At 40.7% G+C, this 21,972-nt stretch overlaps 4 protein-coding genes across 4 annotated transcripts; 2 read left to right on the top strand and 2 right to left on the bottom strand.

The window, feature by feature from the left end:
• Nucleotides 1-326: 326 nt before the first annotated feature.
• Nucleotides 327-7,942, top strand: RB195_016479 (uncharacterized protein; the record flags this gene model as incomplete). The annotated part of the gene is made up of 5 exons (XM_064183029.1): nucleotides 327-393; nucleotides 960-1,017; nucleotides 4,893-4,958; nucleotides 5,944-5,990; nucleotides 7,884-7,942. 5 exons carry the CDS (start codon nucleotides 327-329, stop codon nucleotides 7,940-7,942), a joined length of 297 nt encoding a protein of 98 aa, XP_064038910.1.
• Nucleotides 2,318-2,857, bottom strand: RB195_016480 (uncharacterized protein; the record flags this gene model as incomplete). Its single annotated transcript, XM_064183030.1, has 1 exon — nucleotides 2,318-2,857. The coding sequence occupies one exon, from the start codon at nucleotides 2,855-2,857 to the stop codon at nucleotides 2,318-2,320; it is 540 nt and encodes a 179-aa protein (XP_064038911.1).
• Nucleotides 7,943-10,232: 2,290 nt separating the features above from the next.
• On the top strand, nucleotides 10,233-16,027 carry RB195_016478 (uncharacterized protein; the record flags this gene model as incomplete). Its single annotated transcript, XM_064183028.1, has 4 exons — nucleotides 10,233-10,283; nucleotides 10,475-10,581; nucleotides 12,202-12,277; nucleotides 15,782-16,027. 4 exons carry the CDS (start codon nucleotides 10,233-10,235, stop codon nucleotides 16,025-16,027), a joined length of 480 nt encoding a protein of 159 aa, XP_064038909.1.
• A 3,883-nt stretch (nucleotides 16,028-19,910) lies between these two features.
• On the bottom strand, nucleotides 19,911-21,961 carry RB195_016477 (uncharacterized protein; the record flags this gene model as incomplete). The annotated part of the gene is made up of 7 exons (XM_013437140.2): nucleotides 19,911-19,924; nucleotides 20,125-20,216; nucleotides 20,267-20,385; nucleotides 20,456-20,554; nucleotides 20,637-20,710; nucleotides 21,626-21,742; nucleotides 21,817-21,961. 7 exons carry the CDS (start codon nucleotides 21,959-21,961, stop codon nucleotides 19,911-19,913), a joined length of 660 nt encoding a protein of 219 aa, XP_013292594.2.
• Nucleotides 21,962-21,972: the final 11 nt, after the last annotated feature.

Raw genomic sequence — 21,972 nt, 5'->3', positions numbered from 1 at the left:
CCGTTCGAAAGGAAATCAATAAAGATCAGTATTTGGGACACTGGTGTAATACCAAAACTCCATCCAGATCTGATCACATGTAAGGACTCGCTCACCTACTCACATCTTTTTTTTTTGTTTTATTCCTTGTTAAGCGGTGTATAGTTGTTAGATGCTATCCTCTTCCTCGACTGCTATTGCAAGAGCTCGAAAATGCTCTCTACTTTTTGTGTGATGGAAGGTAGAACAGAAATATAGGAGATCTGATCACATATATAGTCGGGTCAAAACGACATGAATCAGGAGTGTAGTTGCGGTGCATTTGCGTACGCGCTCGAAGCGGCACGATGAAGGGAGCAGTTGGAACTGAGTTGGGACCGTCGCAAACTGCAGCGATGGGTGGTGTCAGTAAAGGTTTCGCCACACTCACAACCGTTACGCTTCATCGAAGCGCCTCGAGAGAAGCCGCGTACGCAATTGCGTACGCGGCTTCATGTCGTTTTGACCCTACTATGGTTCTGCGTTCATTGTTGATTTATCTGTCTCTAAGCGTGTTGACAAATTTAGAGATGAAGGTGGGATTCATTAAATCAACTGACCTTGTATTTTAAAGTGTGGCTCGAATATTTTTTTTATTTTCTTTGATTTTTTTTGTAAAACAAGAGTCTCTTAACTCACAAACATTCGTCTCCCTATGAAATACTTCACTTCACTCATGATATATATATGTATACTAATATAATACCTAATTATATGTACTTAATGCGTATTTGCAAAAAATATTGTAAAGGAGAGACATAATTTGCGCGAGTATTGATCATTTGCATCGCTGAACTGCGAAATGTTAAGTATGCATTTGAACCTTCCTCAATTCCTTATTATGGATACTATAGCTCGTAATTCAAAGACATCCTATTTCTACACTATTTACAGAGAGTGGTATCTATCGTTCAAGAATTTGATACACATGTAAACTCGAGAGGACACTGCAGATCTGGTGTCAACCGAAGACAAAGAAGTGACAGAAAAGGTGTTACGGTAGGTGTTTTCTACAACACTTCTGTGTCTTAGCAAAATGAACGATCGTCGCAAATAATAAGCGGGTTGATCTATGTCCTTTCTACCAAGATCTGCAATCAAATATCCCAGCTGTTTTCGTCGACTCAAGGAAATCTCAAGAGTAGAACTGCAGCGAAAATGCAGAAAGTTATGAAATCGATCTGGAGCTGGAAGATACGAAATATGCACATCGGGGAGCCAGCTCTGTCATGTTATCCAAATTCGAGGTCTTTCTTATCTTTGAGTGTCCTTGTGAATTCACGTCGGATGAACGGACAATGTTCCACTTTACACTATGTGTATTAGATGGATGTATGTGTATGGGTACTGGATGTAGATGTGTGTTCCTCAAAAACTTGCTATCTTTTTATCCTTGGGAAACTCCTTTGCACTCAAATTGTCTTAATGATTACATCATAACTGTATATAGTCGCTATCACATCATAATTGTATGTATGGTCGGGTCAAAACGACATGAGGGACGGACAGTTGCGTAAGCGGCTGCGCTCGAAGCGAAACGGTGGAGACAGCGGTTGGAATCGAGGTGGGACCATGGGGATTTACAAAGATGGTTGGCGGTAGCGAGGATTTTTACACGATCCCAACCGCTACGCTCCATCGCGCCACTTCGAGCGCAGCATCTTACGCAACTATCCGTGCTTCATGTCGTTTTGACCCAACTATACCGGAGTACCAGTGAATATAATTAGTGCACTTGGCGAAAAACAATCACTGAGCTTGACAACAAGAAAGGGATCTTTGGGAGGCATCAACTAACAAGTGGAGAAAGATTTGGGATTCTAATGAGAGGTACAAACACTTTTTTTTCTGCAGTGAACGGAAGAGTTCATTATGGATCTGCAGAGCGCAGATAACTGTCGATTCAGACATTTCACCGGATTTTGGTACCTGACTCTCTCATTGTACTCATTTGTGTACTATTTACTGTGCGGTTTTTAATAACATTTTGTTGAAATTATGGAAAATTCCATTGGAAGCAAGCAAATCTGGATCTCTGAACTTGGCGGCTTTCTCTTCTCTCCTTGTGAAGGAAAATTTTCCTCGGAGGAGGCGATGGTCCGATCCCGTATAGAACTTTAGCACAACAGCGACGTCCGTCAGGCAGAACCTTTTATTGACGATGATGTGGTCTATTTCATTACGGTACCCTCCACCGGGTGACTCCCACGTCCAGCGTAGAGAGGAGGGCTTCTGGAATTGCGAGTTCCCATGGATGGTCTTAGTCGTCATGATGAACTCGGAGAGCCTTTCCTCCTGGTCATTCCAGTAGGCCGTGGATCCCGATGTGAAGTTCCTCAGGCGTTTTTCTTTGGCCAACGTTGGGTTGAAATCGCCAGTTACGACCTTGTAGAAGGCATGATCTTCTCGGTAGAACTTCTTCAGGTCCATATAGAAAGATCCGACTTCTTCTTCTTCGTAGCTTTATGTTGGAGCATAAGCGACGAAGATAGTCGAAGCTGGTGTTGGACCACATCTTATCCGTTATCCGTATCCTCATCCGCAGACGTCCGATTCGGGTCGTAAGTTGTTCGAAAGAGTCGATGTTCTTTGCCATACTCGTGTTGACGAGGACGCCAACTCCACCAACACCTCTACTGCCGCATGTTCCTACGAACAGTTCTTCTCCAGTTTCATATACGGCGTTTAGAGGGTGGCGTCGTGTCGTCTCAGTCAGTCTGATGACGTCGTACCTAGTCTCCTTGGCTTGCATCGGCAGATCTTCGATGGCCGCTTCCGATGCAAGCGTACGTACCTTATAAGCACAGATAGTCATCCTAGCCGTTTTTCGTTTCAGCATCCTACGACTCCTGCAACCCTGTCTTTCGTGGTGTTACCGTACCAGGCTTTCCTCCGGAATCAGGAAACTCTTTTCTCTTACCGTGACATGCGTGCTCTGAAAACAATATACCGTTAGCGTTAAAACTGCCTTCAGATGCATTCAAAAGATGAAGAACAAAAAAGTTAGGGAGATGACACTTCACTTTTTCCTTTTTTCCGATCAAGGAAAGGATCTGATGATTTATAGAGAAATAGTAATAACCATATAATAATAGTCATGATTTATAGGCATGAGAACTCCTGCTTTCATTGAAACTTGTTGTGTACAATTGTTTAGCTACCTGATAATTCTAAATTAATATCGAATATTTTTATTTGTGAGTTCGAAATTTCCCAAAAAAAATACTCCTTTGTTCAACATATGCATTAAAAGATAGTCTATTTATGCATCCTTGCTTTAGGGGATAAAACCACCGCACTGATTAAAGGGAGCATACTGCAAATCTGACGCGGTGGGAAAATCCACGACAAAACCTAGAGGTGGAGTTGTAGATTGCGGGATCTGAGGTGGTTCGGTCCACCTCTCCCGAATCGTCCTAAAACACGGCGTGGAAGCGGCTTTAGCTCCTACGAGGTACATTAGAACGCTCTTCTACGTATAAGATCTAGTCCTCTCAGCAACCTACTCATTGGTTTCACTTGAATAGACGAACGAGGTGAACTTACAGGCTTTCGACCGCTGTGCAGCGGCGCGTGCACAAAAGTGCTCCAATTGAAATCGACGTGTACAATGCAGTCTTCCAAGTCGTTATTTACGACTATAAGAGAGAAATGAGCGGAACCAACCCTAATATTACAACCTACGATCTACAGCCCCATCTCCAGCTTTTCCAAGTGTTCCCTCACTACGTCAGATTCGTTGTATGCTACCTTCAAAATATGGGTTTCTGGTTATTTTGTTACTATTCTGCGCTTTTTCTGACGTCGAAAAGTCCTGGACTAATAAAAGAATCCGTTACTGAAAGTTGGCCTCTGGCCACTTTTTTGGAACATACCTGGTTTGTAAACAACTGTAGTGGTGCCGTTCTCCATTAATTTGGACTTCTTTGGACCTAAGAGAATTAGTAATAACCTAGTTCGGGTAACTATTTAATGCTTCACTCTGCTCGGGTGAGAATTTGCCACAAAATACTGCTATTGTGCGGAATACATGTTGAAAAGTAGTCAGGATGAAGTCGCTGGAGTATCACTCCATTTTTGATGCAACAACGCGTTTTACTGAAGTTCGTTATAGTTGAGGTTTTGGAACGCGTATTGGCTTACACAATGACTTGCGGGGTCCAGCCGATCATCAAGTCTGTGTGTTTATCCTCCCAGACACGTCTGGTACCAATTTATCGACTCCGGAGGCATGAAAGACTTTGTTGGCACTAGGGAGGTTTCGAACCATCGACTGTGTGGCTACAGCGGACTTCTAAGCTCCACACCGACCCCTAAATACATGTTTAGAAGCAAATTTTCGGTGTAGACTGGTATTAAATTTTTGTTTCCGGTCAGAAACCGCAAGGTAAATTATCGGTATGAGCAAGGAACTCTTGAATCTTTGTTGCTTCTCCCGAAATCTTTTTTTTTTTTTTTGATAATCTTAATTTTAAATTTTTTCTCATCTGATATGATACGCCGCTTGCACTTGAGATAAAGACATACTCTAATGGACTTTAACGGGCGGAGGGGGTAATGAATTTCATCAACACGAAAGAACTCTCAGAGCAACATAACTGACTTAGAATCAGAGAGTATGCAGTAATCATTGCAACCATTGCCTGCGTAAGTGTTCATTGGAGTATGGTGTTTGATTAGTGATTAATCTCCATGCAACTACGTAGCTGTTGCTTTCGAAATGAGAAATTCTGCTCAGTTGTTGGTTGATTTTTCAGGATTTTTTTTTATTTCAAGAGAATAGCATTCACTTTATAATCTTGTAAATGTTAATGATGTTGTAAAGACCTTTACATTTGAATGAAACGATAGAAAAAAACCAGAACTACTTACAGGAGCAAACGATTCCTACAAATGAAACCAACATCAAACAGGCAAAAACTGAAGTTTGGTGGAGTTAGGTAAGTGACACCAAGGGATTAGCGGCTGCTATGGAGGTACATAGGACCGTTTCACATCTCTGCAATTGAACTGCAGCAAGCAAGGGTCCTGGTTCGGTCACAGCAGCTAATTCCACCACCTCGACCACAACCTCTTCGCTTACGCAATTCTGGCTTCAGGACTTTCTGACCCGACTATACTAAATAATGACGTATTTATTTATCACTATTTTGTTTCTTTTTTCCATGCCTCACAGTTCAACTTCTGAGGTCACATTTTCCCTCGGTCAAGTAGGAAGTTAGGACTTAAAGTGGGCATGCTCTTTTGCAACGTAGTAGAAGTACAAAGACTGGAATGACGCTGCTATACCATCCGCATTTTCCACGATGAAAAAACTCGACGCCTTGCGTAATTTTGGACAGCCGACGATGACTTGCTACTCTTGAGAACATTTTACTTGCCTCAAAACTTCACAACGAGTCTTTTTCCGTAATCCATTTTCTCTTATTTTGAATATTGGAGAATAACGTTTCAAGAACATTTCGACTGAGTATGAGCGTGTTCACACTCAATTCTACCCGGTAATACAGAAAAAAGTGTGAAACCGCTTTGTGTGGACCGCCGATGATACAACTTTTTATTGTTGTAACGGAAGTGTAGAACGTTGGCAATCCATAACGCCTCTACGATTGTGCGGGAAGGGCAGTTCCTGCTGATTGTTGGAGTTACATCACCCGGATAACGGCCGTTATGCGACGACGGAGTTTCACGCATTTTGCCACGTTAGGGGACGATGACCCGAACAGCTGTTTTGCGTTCCTTTTTCTGGATTACTCGGGAAAATTGCGCGTGGTCACGTTAATACTCGTGAACTACACGTCTACTCCTATTTATTAACGGAGAAATTTCACCATCGTCGATTTGATTAAATGCTTTTTGATTTTGAAAGGTGAAAGATTATTTTGAAAGGTTTCACCAGAGGTCTAATGTTTTTAGTGCTTTCAGATCTCGGATTCCGTCCTTACGAAAAGAACTAGAGCTTTTGTGCTCAGGTTGTTGTAACAATGTCCACTCTTGTTTTGATCTACACCTAACCACACAAAAGATAATTTGTTTGCCTGAATTAATCGCTAGTCTTTGATCTCTTATTGGGTGTATTATTTGGAGAACATTCAATGAACAGATAGGTTTTTTTATACCATGTTAATGTTAGCCTTAGTGATTTCTAATCATTGCACTTAGTTCCATTGTTGTGAAGGAAAGGAATTCCTTACGAATTAAATGACGATTTAGATGATTACAGTTAGAGAAGTTATGCACAATAATTATAGAGGAGATATTTCTAACCTGTGAACGTATCAGGCTTCTGTTTTGGAGCGAAAATACCCATTTCCTAAATGTTTTGATAAAGTATTTTGAGAGATATTTGTTCTCTTCTTATGGCAACGAGGTGTAGGTGAAACTTTTTTATACCTTTATTTTTTTATATATATTTCATTATTTTTTATACCTTTATAAATACACTTCCAAATGCCGAGGTTTCAAGGAGAGGGGACTTGCAGATTATTTTGAAAGGTTTCACCAGAGGTCTAATGCTACTTAACTGCAATACCGACGTGCCGCACAGTCCTCTTGAGATCAAATTCGAATCTGGGATGGTACGGATTTCAGACGATCTATTATTCACCAACATAGTACATACTGTATACAACGATTGCGTGAATGAAAAATAATCATATTTGTTTTGTGAGGTCCAATTTTGTCTTGTTACATTTGAAGCGTATATTGGGACAAAATTAAAGCTGAAAAGTGATAAAACTGTCGCGTGAAAAACATTGAAGACAGAACGTTCCTTTTAAGCATAGAAATTAATTTCAAAGCAATTCCGAAAAAGTACAGCTATTTTTGGCGTGCTGGAGGTGAGCCATCTTATGTTTCGCCTGTACTGCCATTTCTTCCTACATTTTTCTTTTTCTTTTTTTTTCTCCGAACAGAAATAGTTAGCATGAGTTTACGTGTGTTAACATAACTTAATCGAAGTAATCAGGATCTGATTCTTTCTCCTCTTCTTAAAAACGTTATGGTGTTTTCAAAAAATCAAGCAATTGTTGCGGAAATAGACGTGTTTTAATGGTGTATTCAGCATTTCTTGTTTTGACTAGGCTGTTATTTCATACATCAAACTAACAAGAGACTCTATTAGCTTTTTCTGGCGCAGACAGGCAAACCGTGTCAGAATGAAAAGAAGATGCCTTAAAGGCATCACCCCACGAATCTGGGGTGGTACGGATTTCACGTGGAGTATTCGTATACGGGATAGTAGACGCGTGCACAAGGCTGGCGCGCTCCAATCGAACTTCTTGTAGAAAATAGCGCGCCGTAACACCCAAAGCCGTATCTTCCAGGCGGCTTTGAGCTATCTTTTTTGCGGCAATTAGGAAGAAATGGACGGAATCACACCCTCTCCATAATCTACTGTCCGGTATACGAATACTACACCTGAAATCCGTACCACCTCAGATTCGTGCGGTGATGCCTTTAAATGTGAAGCTTTCATTGTAACTACAAAAGGTGTTGTTGGCAATTCTCGGATATCCCCACCAACAGCGTGTGGACACCGTGTATGCTCATTTCCGAATAACGAATCTGCAGATGTCAGAACTAGTCCGTGTATGGGAATTGCTTTCGCTCTGAACATCGAATTGCGAACTTCGAACAGACTCGTCGCACATAAATACCTTCAAGCAATTATCGACATTATTGATATTGACCCAGTTTTGCTATATGGACGGTGAGAACGTGACAGCTAATTTTTTCAGTTACACTGATCATAATTTTCACATATATATACCAATACCTTCTCCACAGAAAGATATTTCTCCGTGATTTGGATATATTTCAAGCAGACTTGCTTCCTCACATTAGTATCTTATCTCTGTTTATAGAACAGTGTTTTCAGCGCGAGAAGCCTGCGAAGCCAGCAGCTCGTGCTGCTGATCTATAAATATTGTGGTAACGTGAGAGAAAATAAAAATTCTGTGGCGCATCAATTCACTTGGGATGCGACAACGCGTTTTACTGCACTTCGCTGGGGTTTTGGAACACATGTTGGCCTATACAATGACTTGCGATGGCTAGCCGATGTGTCAAGTCAGTGCCGCTGTCCTCCCAGACCGCTCTGGTACCAATTTACCGAGTTCGGAAAAGTGAAGGGCTTGGTTGGCACTAATGCGATTTAGAACAATTGATCGATCGTGCAGTCACAGCGGAACTTCTTACCGATTGTGCTACACCGTCTACAAAAGAAAATAGAAAATTTTTAAAAAGGCAAAGCATAGAGAATGGTTGTTGCAAAGGATGGATTTCGAATGAATTACGATTAGTAGCATGCGATGCTCGATAACAGTGTTTCCTCCTTCCGAAGAAGGGCCTGTAGAAGTGGACCAAACTAAATGAGTCGTGAAGGTCAGTTGAACGTGTTCCTTTCAATGTGCAGTCCCTTCATGAGCAGTGTTTTGTACAGTCGGGTCAGAACGACTTGGGGCCTTGTGCTGTCGCAGAGGCGAACGCGCTCGAAGCGGCGCGGTGGATTCAACAGATGCGAACGAGGTGGGATCTCGATCCACTGATTTCTGCAGTCCGAGAGCTAACGACGGCTCTACGCACGATCGATCGGAGCTTCGAATCCGCCCCTATTGTCAACCAGGCCTATCATCCCTTCAAGATCGTCGATAAATTGATATCACACTTGTCATTTGGACACTTGGAAGATAAAAGGGCTGACTTCACACATCGGTTAATCCCCGCTGGTCATTGTAAGGCTTTTTATCACAGGTTCATAAACCTTAAACGGATTATAAATTAAAATGAAGGCGTAGGCGCTTCTCCATTGGGACTAACAACGATGTGCACTTGATCCTTTATCCACTTTGAATTTCTCAAACTGCATTAACAAAAATTGGAAAGAAAACTACAACCATATTGTAGTCCTGCTACTACTTCTTTTTGTGGCTATCCTGCGTAATATGCATTTTATGCATTTCCACTCCCAAATTTCTAAAGTCGGTCTCTGAATAACAGCAAACAAATGCAACAAAATATTCATGAAGGCAAATTAAAAGTCACAAAATGCATTACTCTCCAACCTCGACACCAATTAAGTGGTACAAACCCGTGTCGGATATTCTAATTACCAGCTTTACCGATGCATTTTGAAAGTAGCTGATTATCTATTCTTCACAGTCATACGCGTAATGAGCATTCCATCCTACGAGAATAGTAGGCGGGAAGCAATCCCTACGACGACCACGCCTTCTAAGTTCCCACACTACCCTGCGTTGTGAGTTGCTGAGCATCGCTTCCGCTCCTTTATTGACTTCAAGGGCGCCTCTTATTAGAATTCATGTCAGGCAAACTCCCATTTTATACTTGTCGTTGTTCTTGAAGAAAAAAGAAACAGGAATATGCATGATATTGGAACGGAGAAGTTCCAGTCATCTCATTCAATTCTCTGGTACTGTCAAATGCCTGAAGAACTCTGCTTAAGAGCAGTTAGCTCATGTAGCAGGATTATTGAAATCGCAATGAGCTGCATCTTTAAAAAAATCGTTGTAAACTTTTTTGTCGACTATTGTCATGCTGCAGTTTATAGCGCATTAACTGTAAGTGAAGTGCATGAGACTGGATCCTTTCGGGATGCGTCTATGCGTTCTACTTCATCTCAAAATTGTTTGGGGTTTATGAACCGTAGCGCAGCTTATATAAGGGTATGATAAGCCAGCCGATGTAGGGATCAGGTCACTGTTTTACCTTCCCGGACAAGTCAAGTGCCAACTTACTCACATGATGCAATTATTATGTGAATAAGTTGGTACCTGGCACATAATCAATTTATTCACATGATAAAATTATCACTGGAGAGATGTAATCCTGATCGAAGCAATGCGGTTTCAAACCATCGACCGTACAGTACCGTTGCAGCTCTTACCAAATGCGCTACACTAATCCATACACATTTATGAAATTGTATTGGGTACGCTCACCGACATAACAAGCAAACTAAAAAAACATGTCTGCAAATCTTAATTGTAGGTTATCGAGAAATATTCTTAAACTCGAAAAAGCTCACCATGTAGAACAAGGAATATCTAATAACTTCTTCCTTTCTGCGAAAAATTTCATCTGTCTTCGGGTGTTTCATTTGATCGAACATTGAATTTTTCTTATTTTCACCTTACATACGAAATTCTTTATCCGAAGTATATCAAAATAATGCGCAAGATTATTTATTCAGAATGGGAGCAACTGACGTTCTTCCCTATCCGAGGAGACGGTCATCAACTCAGGTGAGCCTTACAAGAAGTTAAGACCACAAGTTTTCACGTGGAGGTTACAAAAGAAGTGTTGATAGTACTTTTGTGAAGAAGGAAATATCAGTTGAGCTTCCTTTTTCTTTTCGTTTCTGTTTTACATTATTTAATAGCGAGTGTGAGAGGTTTGACTAAAATACTGGAAGAACAGAATCACGAGTTTTCAGCTCGAATCACTTAATTTCCGCCTACCAGGAGAAGTGGAAGGGCCCAGCAATCCATATAAAAATCCTGCGCAGCAAATGGATCGCTCAGTTAGAGACAGAGAGCAGAGGTACCATTTTGTGCATTTATGTTATGTTTTACATATACGTCTTTATAAAGAAGTTGGTGTGGCGGCGGTAATAAGCAGACTAGGAAATGTTGCTTAAGTGATTCTCTCTCTGAAAAAAATTCTCAAATGGTGAGCTCCGAGCAAATATATCGGTACTTTTGGAAAGCAACTACTATTTAAACTAGCTTTGAATGCCGGTATGAAACTAATAGTGCATCAATTTTCATTTCATCGATCTCTTTAAAGTTTTCGTTTCGGACCACAGAATGTAAAAATAACTGTTCTGATAAATATGACACTTGGAATGTGGAATGTTGGGAAGCATATTAGTTCCTAAAGGAAAATACTTGAAGCTCATAAAACTCCTGTGATTTCCGCAACGCACATCGAGAACCACGAACTGGCTCCTCATCGATGTAGTGACTGAAATGACAGGAAATGAGATAAACCAATGAGCAAAACCAACAAAACAAGTGTTAAAGTGTTAAAGACCGTACCGTACCGTAGACACAAGACTGCTACTTTATGCATAAATAGATCACGATCTTACATTATATCCCATTCATATCGAGACAGCGAAGCTAGCTGTTCACAATAGCGCTTAGTTTGAAGAAAAACAGCGTGTCCATGCAAAAATTTGCTTGAATTTCTACTCATTCTGACATTCATTTTAACTCAACTTTTTGCATGAACATTTCGATGGTCGTTTGACTTATAGTAATCGTCTGGTCGGTGCATTGCGCTGTCCAAGTCTTTATAATACTCTGGCAACTAATCATTTAATAATTAATCATCGGCGAGAAAGCAAACTATCACACGTTCAAAGTCCCGACCAATTGACGTCATGGCCTATTTCTTGTCGCTGGTTTTAAAAGTGGGAAACCATGTGTGACTGCTATCATTTAGACAAATGAACATGCTCGAAATAGCATCAGTTTCAATTCTCTCAGAGAATTCTTCAATGAGAAACACAATCCGTTCTAAATTCCACGATTGGTACAACATCGCGCAAGCGGTTGCGTGCGAAGCGATGTGGTTTTAAACCGCTCACCGGTGACTCTCATGTATTATTGCGCAGACATTAGATGGCCTATAGCCTAAAGGTGAAGGTAAACAAGAGTTCTATGATGCAGACATCTACCTAAGATCTGTCAGAACAAAAGTGGAGTACAAGGAAATATCTGACCATACTGTGCATCGAGGAGCTCTTCACTTAAAAATAAAGTTAAAGAAAATGAGAGTAAAGAAAAGGAGAAGATTTTCAGAATTACGCACACGTCGTCATTAGAAGGTAACCACGTATGGACAGTCTTGTCTCATAGTTCTACTGTTGACTGATGAGTAACTCGACTTCATCTAATTCTAGCTAGAAACAATGAAGAAGCCCCTCGAGCAACCCGAGACTAATAAATTTACATAGGTGGTGATACATGAGCTATGCTAGCTGCGCTTTTCATGCGGGCTTGATCACTCAAAACATACATGTTTCGCAAAAACGTACAGTTTAATTTTAATTAATTAATCAGACAATCAATTAATTTAATCATGCATGCAATGTAATTTAAGATGTTGTGCATATGAGAAAACACAGATGAGCTTATTAAAGCAACTTATTTGCAGCCAAATGTCACTCAGATCACCTCCGATCCTTCTTCCACTAAGAGTTCTTCCACGTCATGCTTTCTCACGCGAACAGGTAGGCAATCACTCGCAAGTGTAGTCAAAATAACACTCTCACATGGGAATACTGCCAAACAACTCTTCTGTGTAAAATAACATGCCCTTGGTGCCCTACAAATAAATCCTGGAGCCCTGGAGCTATGGCAACGTTTGCTCTTTGCTCTTGTTATTGCTCGATGCTTGACTACAGCAATTACGAATTGCGAAGAAAAAAACCCAAGAAAAGGAACAACATTTTCTCGGATTGAACTAAGATACACTACAGCTGACAAAAATACTATTTAATTCTTGTGATCTCGGCGCTGTTCGCTGCATAATGGAAAGTTTTTCATCAGAAACCGTCCTCCGCTGTACCGGTAGGGGCTCCCAGTAGAGTTCACTAGTGCTCGCAGGCCGTGCCACTGCGTTTGGGAGCCTAAGCAGCTTCTAGTTCTTATTAGTAACTTATTGGTGTGACCACGTCATAGATATTACTTGCATATCAACGAGAGCAGTCACCAGCTGCATCCTAAGTTGTTACGAGGTTCCAAAATTCTTATATGAACTTTCAAGATTAAAAAAATGTAATGATAAGTTATGCTGTTTTGAATAGGAGTTTAATAAATGAGCTGTAGCGAAGCATTCGATAATATAGAGAAATCACTACAACTGCGGCTGCAAATGATCCAATTGATATCGAAAATCTTGATCATCCAGCATTTTTGTACGGGTACAGCTTTCATTCGATTTGATGTGATTTTTGTCCTGTATGCCAAATCTCATCAACATGTTGAAAGAGCGCATTACGTAGAAAATAGTTTAAATATTATGGCAAAACAACTGAAATTGGAACCAAAAATCAAGTAAAAACAAACGAAACGAGCTAAAGGGAGACTGCTGAGGAGCAAGATTTACAATCCTCATTAACTATTAACAGATAGTTTGAGCGGAAAATCAAACAAATACACAGTGGCAACAAGCACCAATAATCCAATCATGACAGAGAATCCGTCATGCAAAATACAGAGAAAAAACCGAAGCATTAGCCGTACAAAATTTACTAGTAGCTATATAAGACAATTTCTATGACGACCGGAAGAAAGAACCGTTGCGGGCTGGCACGAGCTGGACTTTTGTTAACTCGAGCGACCACGACACATATCACGTAGTTTTTCTCCTGGCACACAAATGTTCATGTCCGCATCGTATTGTCTTTGTATCGAATGCGCGTTTGGATTGGAGACAAGAGTCCAGGCGTTTGCATGCAGTCGATGCACGGATTTTTATTTTTGTACGTGTATATGTGCCGAAAGTAGAGGAAATGTACGCAGTGCGGCGGTGACTGCATGTCTTCTGCCAAAATCATTATTCTTTTTGTTGTGACTTTGTGACAGCCTCATTCCCATACCTATAGTGATGATGACAATGAGGGAAGGGCCTCTTGATGGCTCTTCTATGATTATTACAGTTATCGTAATGTGATTTTGTATCCTTGTTTTGTAGTGTGGAATCTTTCATCTCACTCACTTGCACAACTTTCGTTACGTTCAAGTGAAACACAACACAACACTAATTTCATTGAACATTACGTTTCCTTTTGAAATCATGTGACAATCATTTGTTTTTGAAGACTGAATCCGCACAAAACGTCCTTGAGCTCATCGTAACGATGCACTTTCTTGTGACTTGAGAAAGCTTCGTCCATAGAACACCTGTTACCGTTAATCCACCTGCTTGTAGTTGCGATAATTTACAAGATTTAAGAATAGCAATCGTATAAAGACTGCAAAAACAATAATACAATGTACTTGTGGGATTGCAACAACACCTCACTGAACTCCATCTTTCACAAAGCTGCGAACATCTGCACGGTACCACGAAGTGAACCTGTTGATTTAAATGCTTCGCACAGTACAGTTGCTTTTCTCATGAGCCACAGGGCGAGTGAGTAACGTTGTTTGTCTAAATTCGCAGCTATAATTTGAGCATACTACTGTGGAATTATATAAACAGCCACGTCTAGCACATGAAATAGCATGAAACAACAATCCAACCATGTAAATATTGTTACTATACAAAACAACAAAGGCCGAGCAGCTAGAAGTTCATAAGACAGCACCGAGTTTGGAGCACGTTCGTTTTTAGCACAAAACGAAATGGTAGATTGTTTTGTTTGGTACAGAGACATTTGACAAAAGCTCTGGAGAGATGTAGGAAAGGGTGAATTGAGCTTTAAGAAGCTTTTCTTGGTTCGACAGACGTGTGAGTGCTGATGTTTAGGAGAGTGAATTGAGATAGAAACAGCCCTGAAGCTCACAAACTTCGCGAACTCCACGCCATCGCCATGGTACGGAATCTGGTGGGCAATGCTTATACGGGATCGTAGATGATGGACAGGAGAGCGATTCCGTCAATTTCTTCTTAATTGCCGTAAAAACGGCCCGGAGGATGCGGCGCGTGCGCACGGCTGGCGCGCTCGAGTAAAATTCGTTGTAGAAAATGGCGCCCCAAAACGCTCGAAGCCGCATCTTCTGGGCCGTTTTTACGGCATAGGAAGAAATGGACGGAATCACCCCCTCCCCATCATCTATGACTCCGTATAGGCATTGCCCATCTGAAATCTGTACCACCCCAGATTCGTGGGGTGATGCTTTTAAATGCAGCTTCCGTAGAGATTTTCAATATTGCATTCAATATGCTAGTGATTGATTGGAATTTGCAATAATTTAATTTGTAATTTGCAGATATCACAGCAAAAAAATGAACCGTCCTAAATGACTGTGAACTACAGATGGATGAAGACCAGAGTACTAATGAACCTACCTAACAACGCAACGACCAAACGATCGCAAAATAAATTTCAAGAGATTGATTTCGTCACCCATCCTGGAGTTTCATCCCTATTCTCATTTCTAATCCACCCGATTTCGTTCTGTTAATTCTACTGGTGCAAACAATTGCTACGAAACCGATAAACTCCGCAATTTGTTGTCCCTAGTTTGCATCTTTTTTGAATTCGGGAAGGGCATTTTGCTTTCTTGTTGCGATACATGTAGCCAACGCCATGAACACCACCATCTACTTCTCTGAAGATCCCAACATCGGAAATCCCCACTGATGCTAAGATTAATCCCATTAACCCTACATCTAAATTGTAACGAACCATATATTTGAACGTAAGTAATTTGTAAAATTGCATATGCGGTTACAACTGCTTAAGGGGCTGCGCTCGAAGCGACGTAGAGGAACTGGTGGTTGGGGTCCAGGAGGGACCCTAGCTATAGTAGCACGCGGCTTCTCTCTTTTGGAGCATAGCGGCTGGGAGCGTGGTGAAACCTTTGCTGGCACCATCTATCGCTGCAGTTTGCGGCGGTCCCAACTCGGCTCCAACTGCTGTCTCCATCGCATCGTTTCGAGTTACACAAATGCACCGAAATATAGGTCGCTTTTATCCTACTGTAACAGATCGGATAGGTCTGGATGAATTGATTGTTTGTAATGTGCAGAATCGTTTAGAATCATCGAAAAATTGTTTTTTTAGGCTCGATCGCAGTCCAGCGAATGCCTTTTCCGAACCCGTTCGCAGTCAATGCACAGAATAGACGCACCACATAGACTTCAAACAAGAAGAGCTTCCGGGCAGAATGAACGACCTCATGAGGCAAGACGGCGCTTTGCATCGGAAAACGAAGAAAACACCGCGCAGTTCATCGAAAGACTACGAAAAGACCTAATCGCACAAGTACATCATTCACGTGGATTTGAAATGCCTTGTACGGATTTCTAGATGAGGTGTATGATGTAGTAAGGTCAAAACGAAATTAAGCATGTTGCAGCTGCGTAGGCGTCTACGCCCGGTGAAGCGTAGCGGTTAGGCTCGAGGGAGGACCCTTGCTACTGCCACCCTTTGCTGCAGTTCGTGATGGTCCCTCTTCGATTCCAATCGCTGTTTTCGAGCGCAGCCGTTTACAACAGCTGCGCCGTACATCATGTCATTTTGACTCCACTACAGCTAGAAATACGCCTTCTGTATTTATTTCTATCGCTATTCCAGTTATCTGCCCTGCACAGAATAAAGGAATATAAAGGCTCTCCTTAAGTCAACAGCATAAGTTGGTTAAGGAAAATTTGTTTTTACTGTTATGAAATACTGACATAACGACTCATGAGTAAAGCCACCTCCGGTCCGGCACATACAAGTATCAACGCCCGCAAAACACGCTTGTAGGTCCTACAGCTTGGACGAGAATTTGCGATTAATGCAAAGGAATGCAAGCTTTAACCCCTTAAAGGCATCACTCCACGAATCTGAGGTGGTGCGGATTTCAGGTGGAGTATTCTTATAAGGGATAGTAGATGATGCAGAGAATGGTGATTCCGTCCATTTCTTCCTAATTGCTGTAAAAAACGACCCGGAAGGTACGGCTTCGGGCGTTCTGGCGCACTATTTCCTACAAGGAGTTCGAATGGAGCGCCCCAGCCTCGTGCGGCGCCGCATCTTCTGGGCCGTTTTTTTACGGCAATTAGGAAGAAATAGACGTCATAATCTGCTATCCCTTGTAAAAATACTCCACCTGAAATCCGTACCACCTCAGATTCGTGGGGTAATGCATTTAAGTGGCGCGCGCTTGAGCACAAAAGTACACTTCACAGTTGCGGCATGTATGGAAACACGTGTTGGGTGCATAGAAAGATGAAGAAAATTACTACATTTTACCCCAAAGAAGGCGTATGTCACACTAAACCGATTGAATACGAGCCAATGCACATATATATAACGCCGCAGGCGAACAAATGCGACATTAGCCATTACCATTTTTCGCTTTCGATCACTTTTCTACGATGAAATATACAGGTCGTTAGCCCCACGGTCAACTGGGCATGACGTATATATACGTCAAATGTGTAGTTGGAACAATAATATATAAAATAATAGCCGCTCATGTAGCAACCAAAAAATTGCTACAATAAATAGAATTCGAGAAAAATTGATGCTTAATAAATAGGTTAAAATAAAATAGTGTAATGAATACTTATGAATAATACTATGCTGAATATTAATTTATAGTGGTGCAAGCAAAATAAAAATATGCAGTATAACATGCGCCACAGATAGCTCACTGCAAGAATTGGAACTGTCAGCACACATGCGCACATATAAGTAGAAAAGATGAGGAGGTTCTCAGCGCCTATTCGACAACACAGTTTCTCTTATGGCAACGATGGCAGGCAGTCCAGAGTTCGAACTCAATCGGATTCATTATTTTTGCAAGCGGAAGAGAAATTACTGAGAAGAACATTTCGCCGGCAATTTCTCTAAACTGCATTAATAGCATTATTAACCGCACTTAAGTGTGAACCAGAAGTAATTTTAGCAATTAACATAGGCCAGGGCGAGTGTTGTGTAGCGGTTAGAGGTTCCGTTTCCTGCACGATCGATCGGAGGTTCGAATCCGCCCTAGTGCTCACCAAGCCTTTCATCCCTCCGGGGTCGATAAATTGCTACCAGACTTGTCTGTGAGGATAAAAACACTGACTTGACACATCGGCTAGCCACCGCAAGTCATTGTATAGGCCAGTTACACTTCAAATTCGTGAACTTCAAACGATTCTGAATTGAAGTGAACGTGGGGGCGCATCCCAAACGGATTGATCGACGCCAGACACTTTATCCTTCATCCTTTAACGTAGGCCCTGACTGGAAATGACTACTGGCCTGGTCGAATTTTGTTAGGTTGAAGTAAATATGAATAACGGCCTGCAGAAATAACGAAAAGGGACAGCCAAAAGTCCGTTTTGTAGAGGAAGATTTGCGTTATAAAAGATTTACTTCACCTTCTTAGGAGAACCTTGCTATCTGAAACCTAGTTGAGATAAAGTTCAAAATTTTTGCAAATTTTTATACTTTTTCTCAACTGAACTAGCTTTTGAGAGGACGAAAACCATGTTGGACAAAGAGAAAATGAGTTCTGGTAGCAAAAATCCTCCTTTATAGTACACTCTAATCCAAATTGGTTTTTGTAAATCAAGAGCTGAGTTATTGCACTTTCTTCTAAGTTATGCAGATTTTGACGCGCAGCCGAAAATCTAAAATTTCCCACTTTTCTCGTTGCGAGATTACAGCAGCGCGGTTGCAATATTCGGTGCCATATTTTGATAGAACATTGAAGAAAACCCTTGACACCCAAATTTCGATCTCTGTAGGTGTTCTCGTTATCTCAAAAGCTGGTTGAGGATAATTAGAAAATTTGAGGAAATTTTGCTTTTTTCTCACCTGGCTTTAAAAAAAAAAATAGAAGAGTACAAACTTAAACCAAGCTTTGGTCGAGTATAGACCAAATCTTTCTTTACAATTGCGCACAATTGTATTGCAAGAAATTTACTCCGAGTGTCGTTATTCAGAAACTCCGTGAAGCTCATTTTGCGCTATCTTTATCCCTATTTCTGGCTGTAGATGTCTTTTTTTCACTTAGTAACACCAACGAAATAGCTTTTTTGAGCGATTATAGAGGAATTCATTGTAATTGGATATGTACCCATTACACCTTATGACGATTTCTACAAGATTATTAATTCTGTCAGGATTGATCCCCTATCGTTCCAGTAAAAACAGCGCCACAACGCGCTGCGCCATCAACAGCATTTTCAATGCTTTCAACAAAGCACATGTTAGCTAATTAATAAATTACCTTACCTTTTATATGAAATAATAACACAAAACTTTTACTGTTCAGACCAGATGGCATTGACAGCAAGTTGATTTTTAAAAGGATCAAAATTTTAGGTACATTAAGAAGTGCATTAAGAACTTTTTTTCTGATTTTATTGCCTTCGTTATGCCATTATCACGTTATTTGTAATGACTGATTATTTGTAATAATTTCAATTATTCAAGTTCAAAATGTTACTCGTTCTGACAGTTGACTGGAAAACTCAAGAATTTTCTTGAACAGCTCACTCTAAAGAAAAGCGGTGCGAATTGTGTAATTTATACTCTTGTTATTGTTTTCGTACTTATGACCCAGCATTTCGCCTTATCTCGATCTCTTTCATTTGTTTATAATTTTCCCAAACTAGTTCCGGACTAAAAGGTGTTGAATTCTTTCACAAAATCTTTTAAAAGGTACTTCGCGCCATCGATTTTTCTAACATAATGCAAACTTCAATATGTGTTTATTAAACGTCGAATACCACCTATTTCTTTCCTCTCTGCTCTCCCTATTTTTCTCCTCCTCCAAATCCCTCTCAGGACCTCCCTATTTTGGAATTCTCAACGCACGCCTGACTCTGTATGCGTAATAAGCGGTAAAGGGTCCTTGCATCATGAATTGCATGAATCTGAAGAAGGCGAAGACGCCCACTGATTAGTTTTCCACAATAAAGAAAACAGATTTATCATGCATTCTCATGAAAATAATCAAAACAATCAAAAGCAATACTTTCAAAGCAAAAAACAAAACAAAAACGTAGATGTAGGTCATTAAATTTAGAGAAAACACCCATACAACTTTGTACTTACACATATATTCACCGAAATCGCAAATATCTATGAACTGACATTAATCAGATTGTGTGAAAAAACAAAGGTATTGATGAAAATGTACACAGACGAGACCTTTAGTGTGATGAGGACTTCTATTATTTCGTCGCGAAAAAATTTGCCACACGGATTATATTTCACTGTCTGTAAAGAATGAAATTTTTGTTTTAATTAGATTCTATCTTAAAGGCATAAAACCTAGAAAGAAAAATGAGTTCAACAATAAAAAGTCCCGCATTATGAAGCAATTCTTTGATGTCCATTGAATCCTAACAACTAAAGAAATCTACAACTTAAAAAATTATAGAACGACAAATCCACTGGCGGTGTTTAGACAGACGCACGTTTCTTCATCATTTCAGTCATGGCTTCTGAGACGGCATGGAACACAGCATCAGAGCTTTCCCCGTTTAGCGTTATGCAGACTCCATGGTTCCTGGACGCAAAACCGTAGACTGTAGTTAGAAACAGCGTCTTAATTCTTACCTGTAATAGTCAACGACTTTGCTCTCTGTTTTATCGTGAACCTCTATTCTTCTCCTAACTACTTCTGCCACATCATCCTCTCGCCGAAGCAACGGTTCACCAGTAACGTCGTCCTTTCCCTAAAACCTAGTCTTTCACGTTTGCAAACTTAACCATGATGAACACCAGTTTAATCAGAAATAGGCTAACCTCAACCTTGGGAGGATTGAAGTCCAAATTATACGTTCTCCCTGAAGCCGGATGTACTAACTGTTTCGACAGTCGGTCAATGAGGATTTTCTTTGGAACCTTCAAAAATTGAATTTCATCAGAACAAATATCAGTAAAGTTCCGCAAGCTGTGGAAAGATATATGTCTGCGTGACACCAACCTTCAGCTCAGCCACAAGATTCAGAGGAGCTACTTCCTCAACCATTTTTACCTGCGTTAATGAACGGGGATAACCTAAAAATAGCAATAATATAGTCATACTATATTATAGACTTAATATAGACAAAGTTTGCATTACGAGATTTGCAGGTGGATTATAGTTCATTCATATTTACATGGATATCATCAAGATTTAGAGTGTTGAAATAGTGTATCTATGTTTTCTTGTTATGCCAACGAGGTTTTAGGTGAAACTTTTTTATTGGCCTGATTTTTCGACAAACTTGTCTTTTTCAAAGGCCTGAAAATGGTTCGAGGTCTTTAATACCATGCATATCCCATCAAACTCCTCCTCTCTACTCGACAACCCTCGATATTGTTCGAAATACACCACGCAAGACCTTAAAAGGAAAACAACTGACCACTTCCACCGACTGCGGGGTTGGTAAACCACCACGTTCTCAAAGTTGTCACCAAAGCGAGTGAGATCTATGCACTGTGCAGTATCCTTAAGTACTGGTGTCTGGACAACGTTAAGGAACTGCATGTGGTGCAATCTTATAGCTCACAGAGCGTTACGAACGGCAAGAAGTCATTCCAACCGCTACTTGTTCTGCACAGTACTAAGCACAAACAAAAATCTGACTTTATTTCAGCTTGCGTTCTAAAATAAACGACACGCCCTGATATGATTCATCTTGGAACGGTTAGGTCACTTATCCTCGATACCCAGATAGGACACGTGAGATATCAAGGTGTAAACAGTACATGCAACAAGAATCCTCAAAATGATGTACCTAAGAAATAATCCGTGATTTACTTCGCAGAAATTATCCGACCGTAAACATTCCTTAACAAAAGGTTACGGTTATGATTTTGCTCCTAACTATCAACAAGACAAGTATGTGATTCAACCAGGAGAAAAACGTGACTATTACAAAATTATGATTGGCAATAATATTTTGTAAACGAATTTGCTCTTTAACGCACCATCTAAAATCACTTTCTTTCCAGCACGTCGCACTTGTTCTACGAGCAATCCGTTCAGGATACTGTCGGGGACCAGTTCTCCTTTCCGCACGAACGCCGCTGCCCGTTGTCCGAATTCTATACATAGTAGTTTACCCTCGAGAAGTGAACAAGAATATCCTCCCATCTAGAAATAAGCAAAAAAAAAATACCTGTGCCTCGTTGTATATGATCCCTAATGAAATCACCGGCCGAAAAATGAGCAAACTCATCGAATTCCCTAACTAACATCTTTGCAACAGTGCGTTTTCCACTGCCCGCTGGCCCACTGATCAGTACACGGAATATTGATGTCATTCTAAACTGGA

This window comes from Necator americanus, chromosome II (assembly GCF_031761385.1).
Source record: "Necator americanus strain Aroian chromosome II, whole genome shotgun sequence".
Lineage (NCBI taxonomy): Eukaryota > Metazoa > Nematoda > Chromadorea > Rhabditida > Ancylostomatidae > Necator > Necator americanus.
Note: the sequence above shows the minus strand (reverse complement) of the source record. Positions and strands in the feature narration are given on the sequence as shown.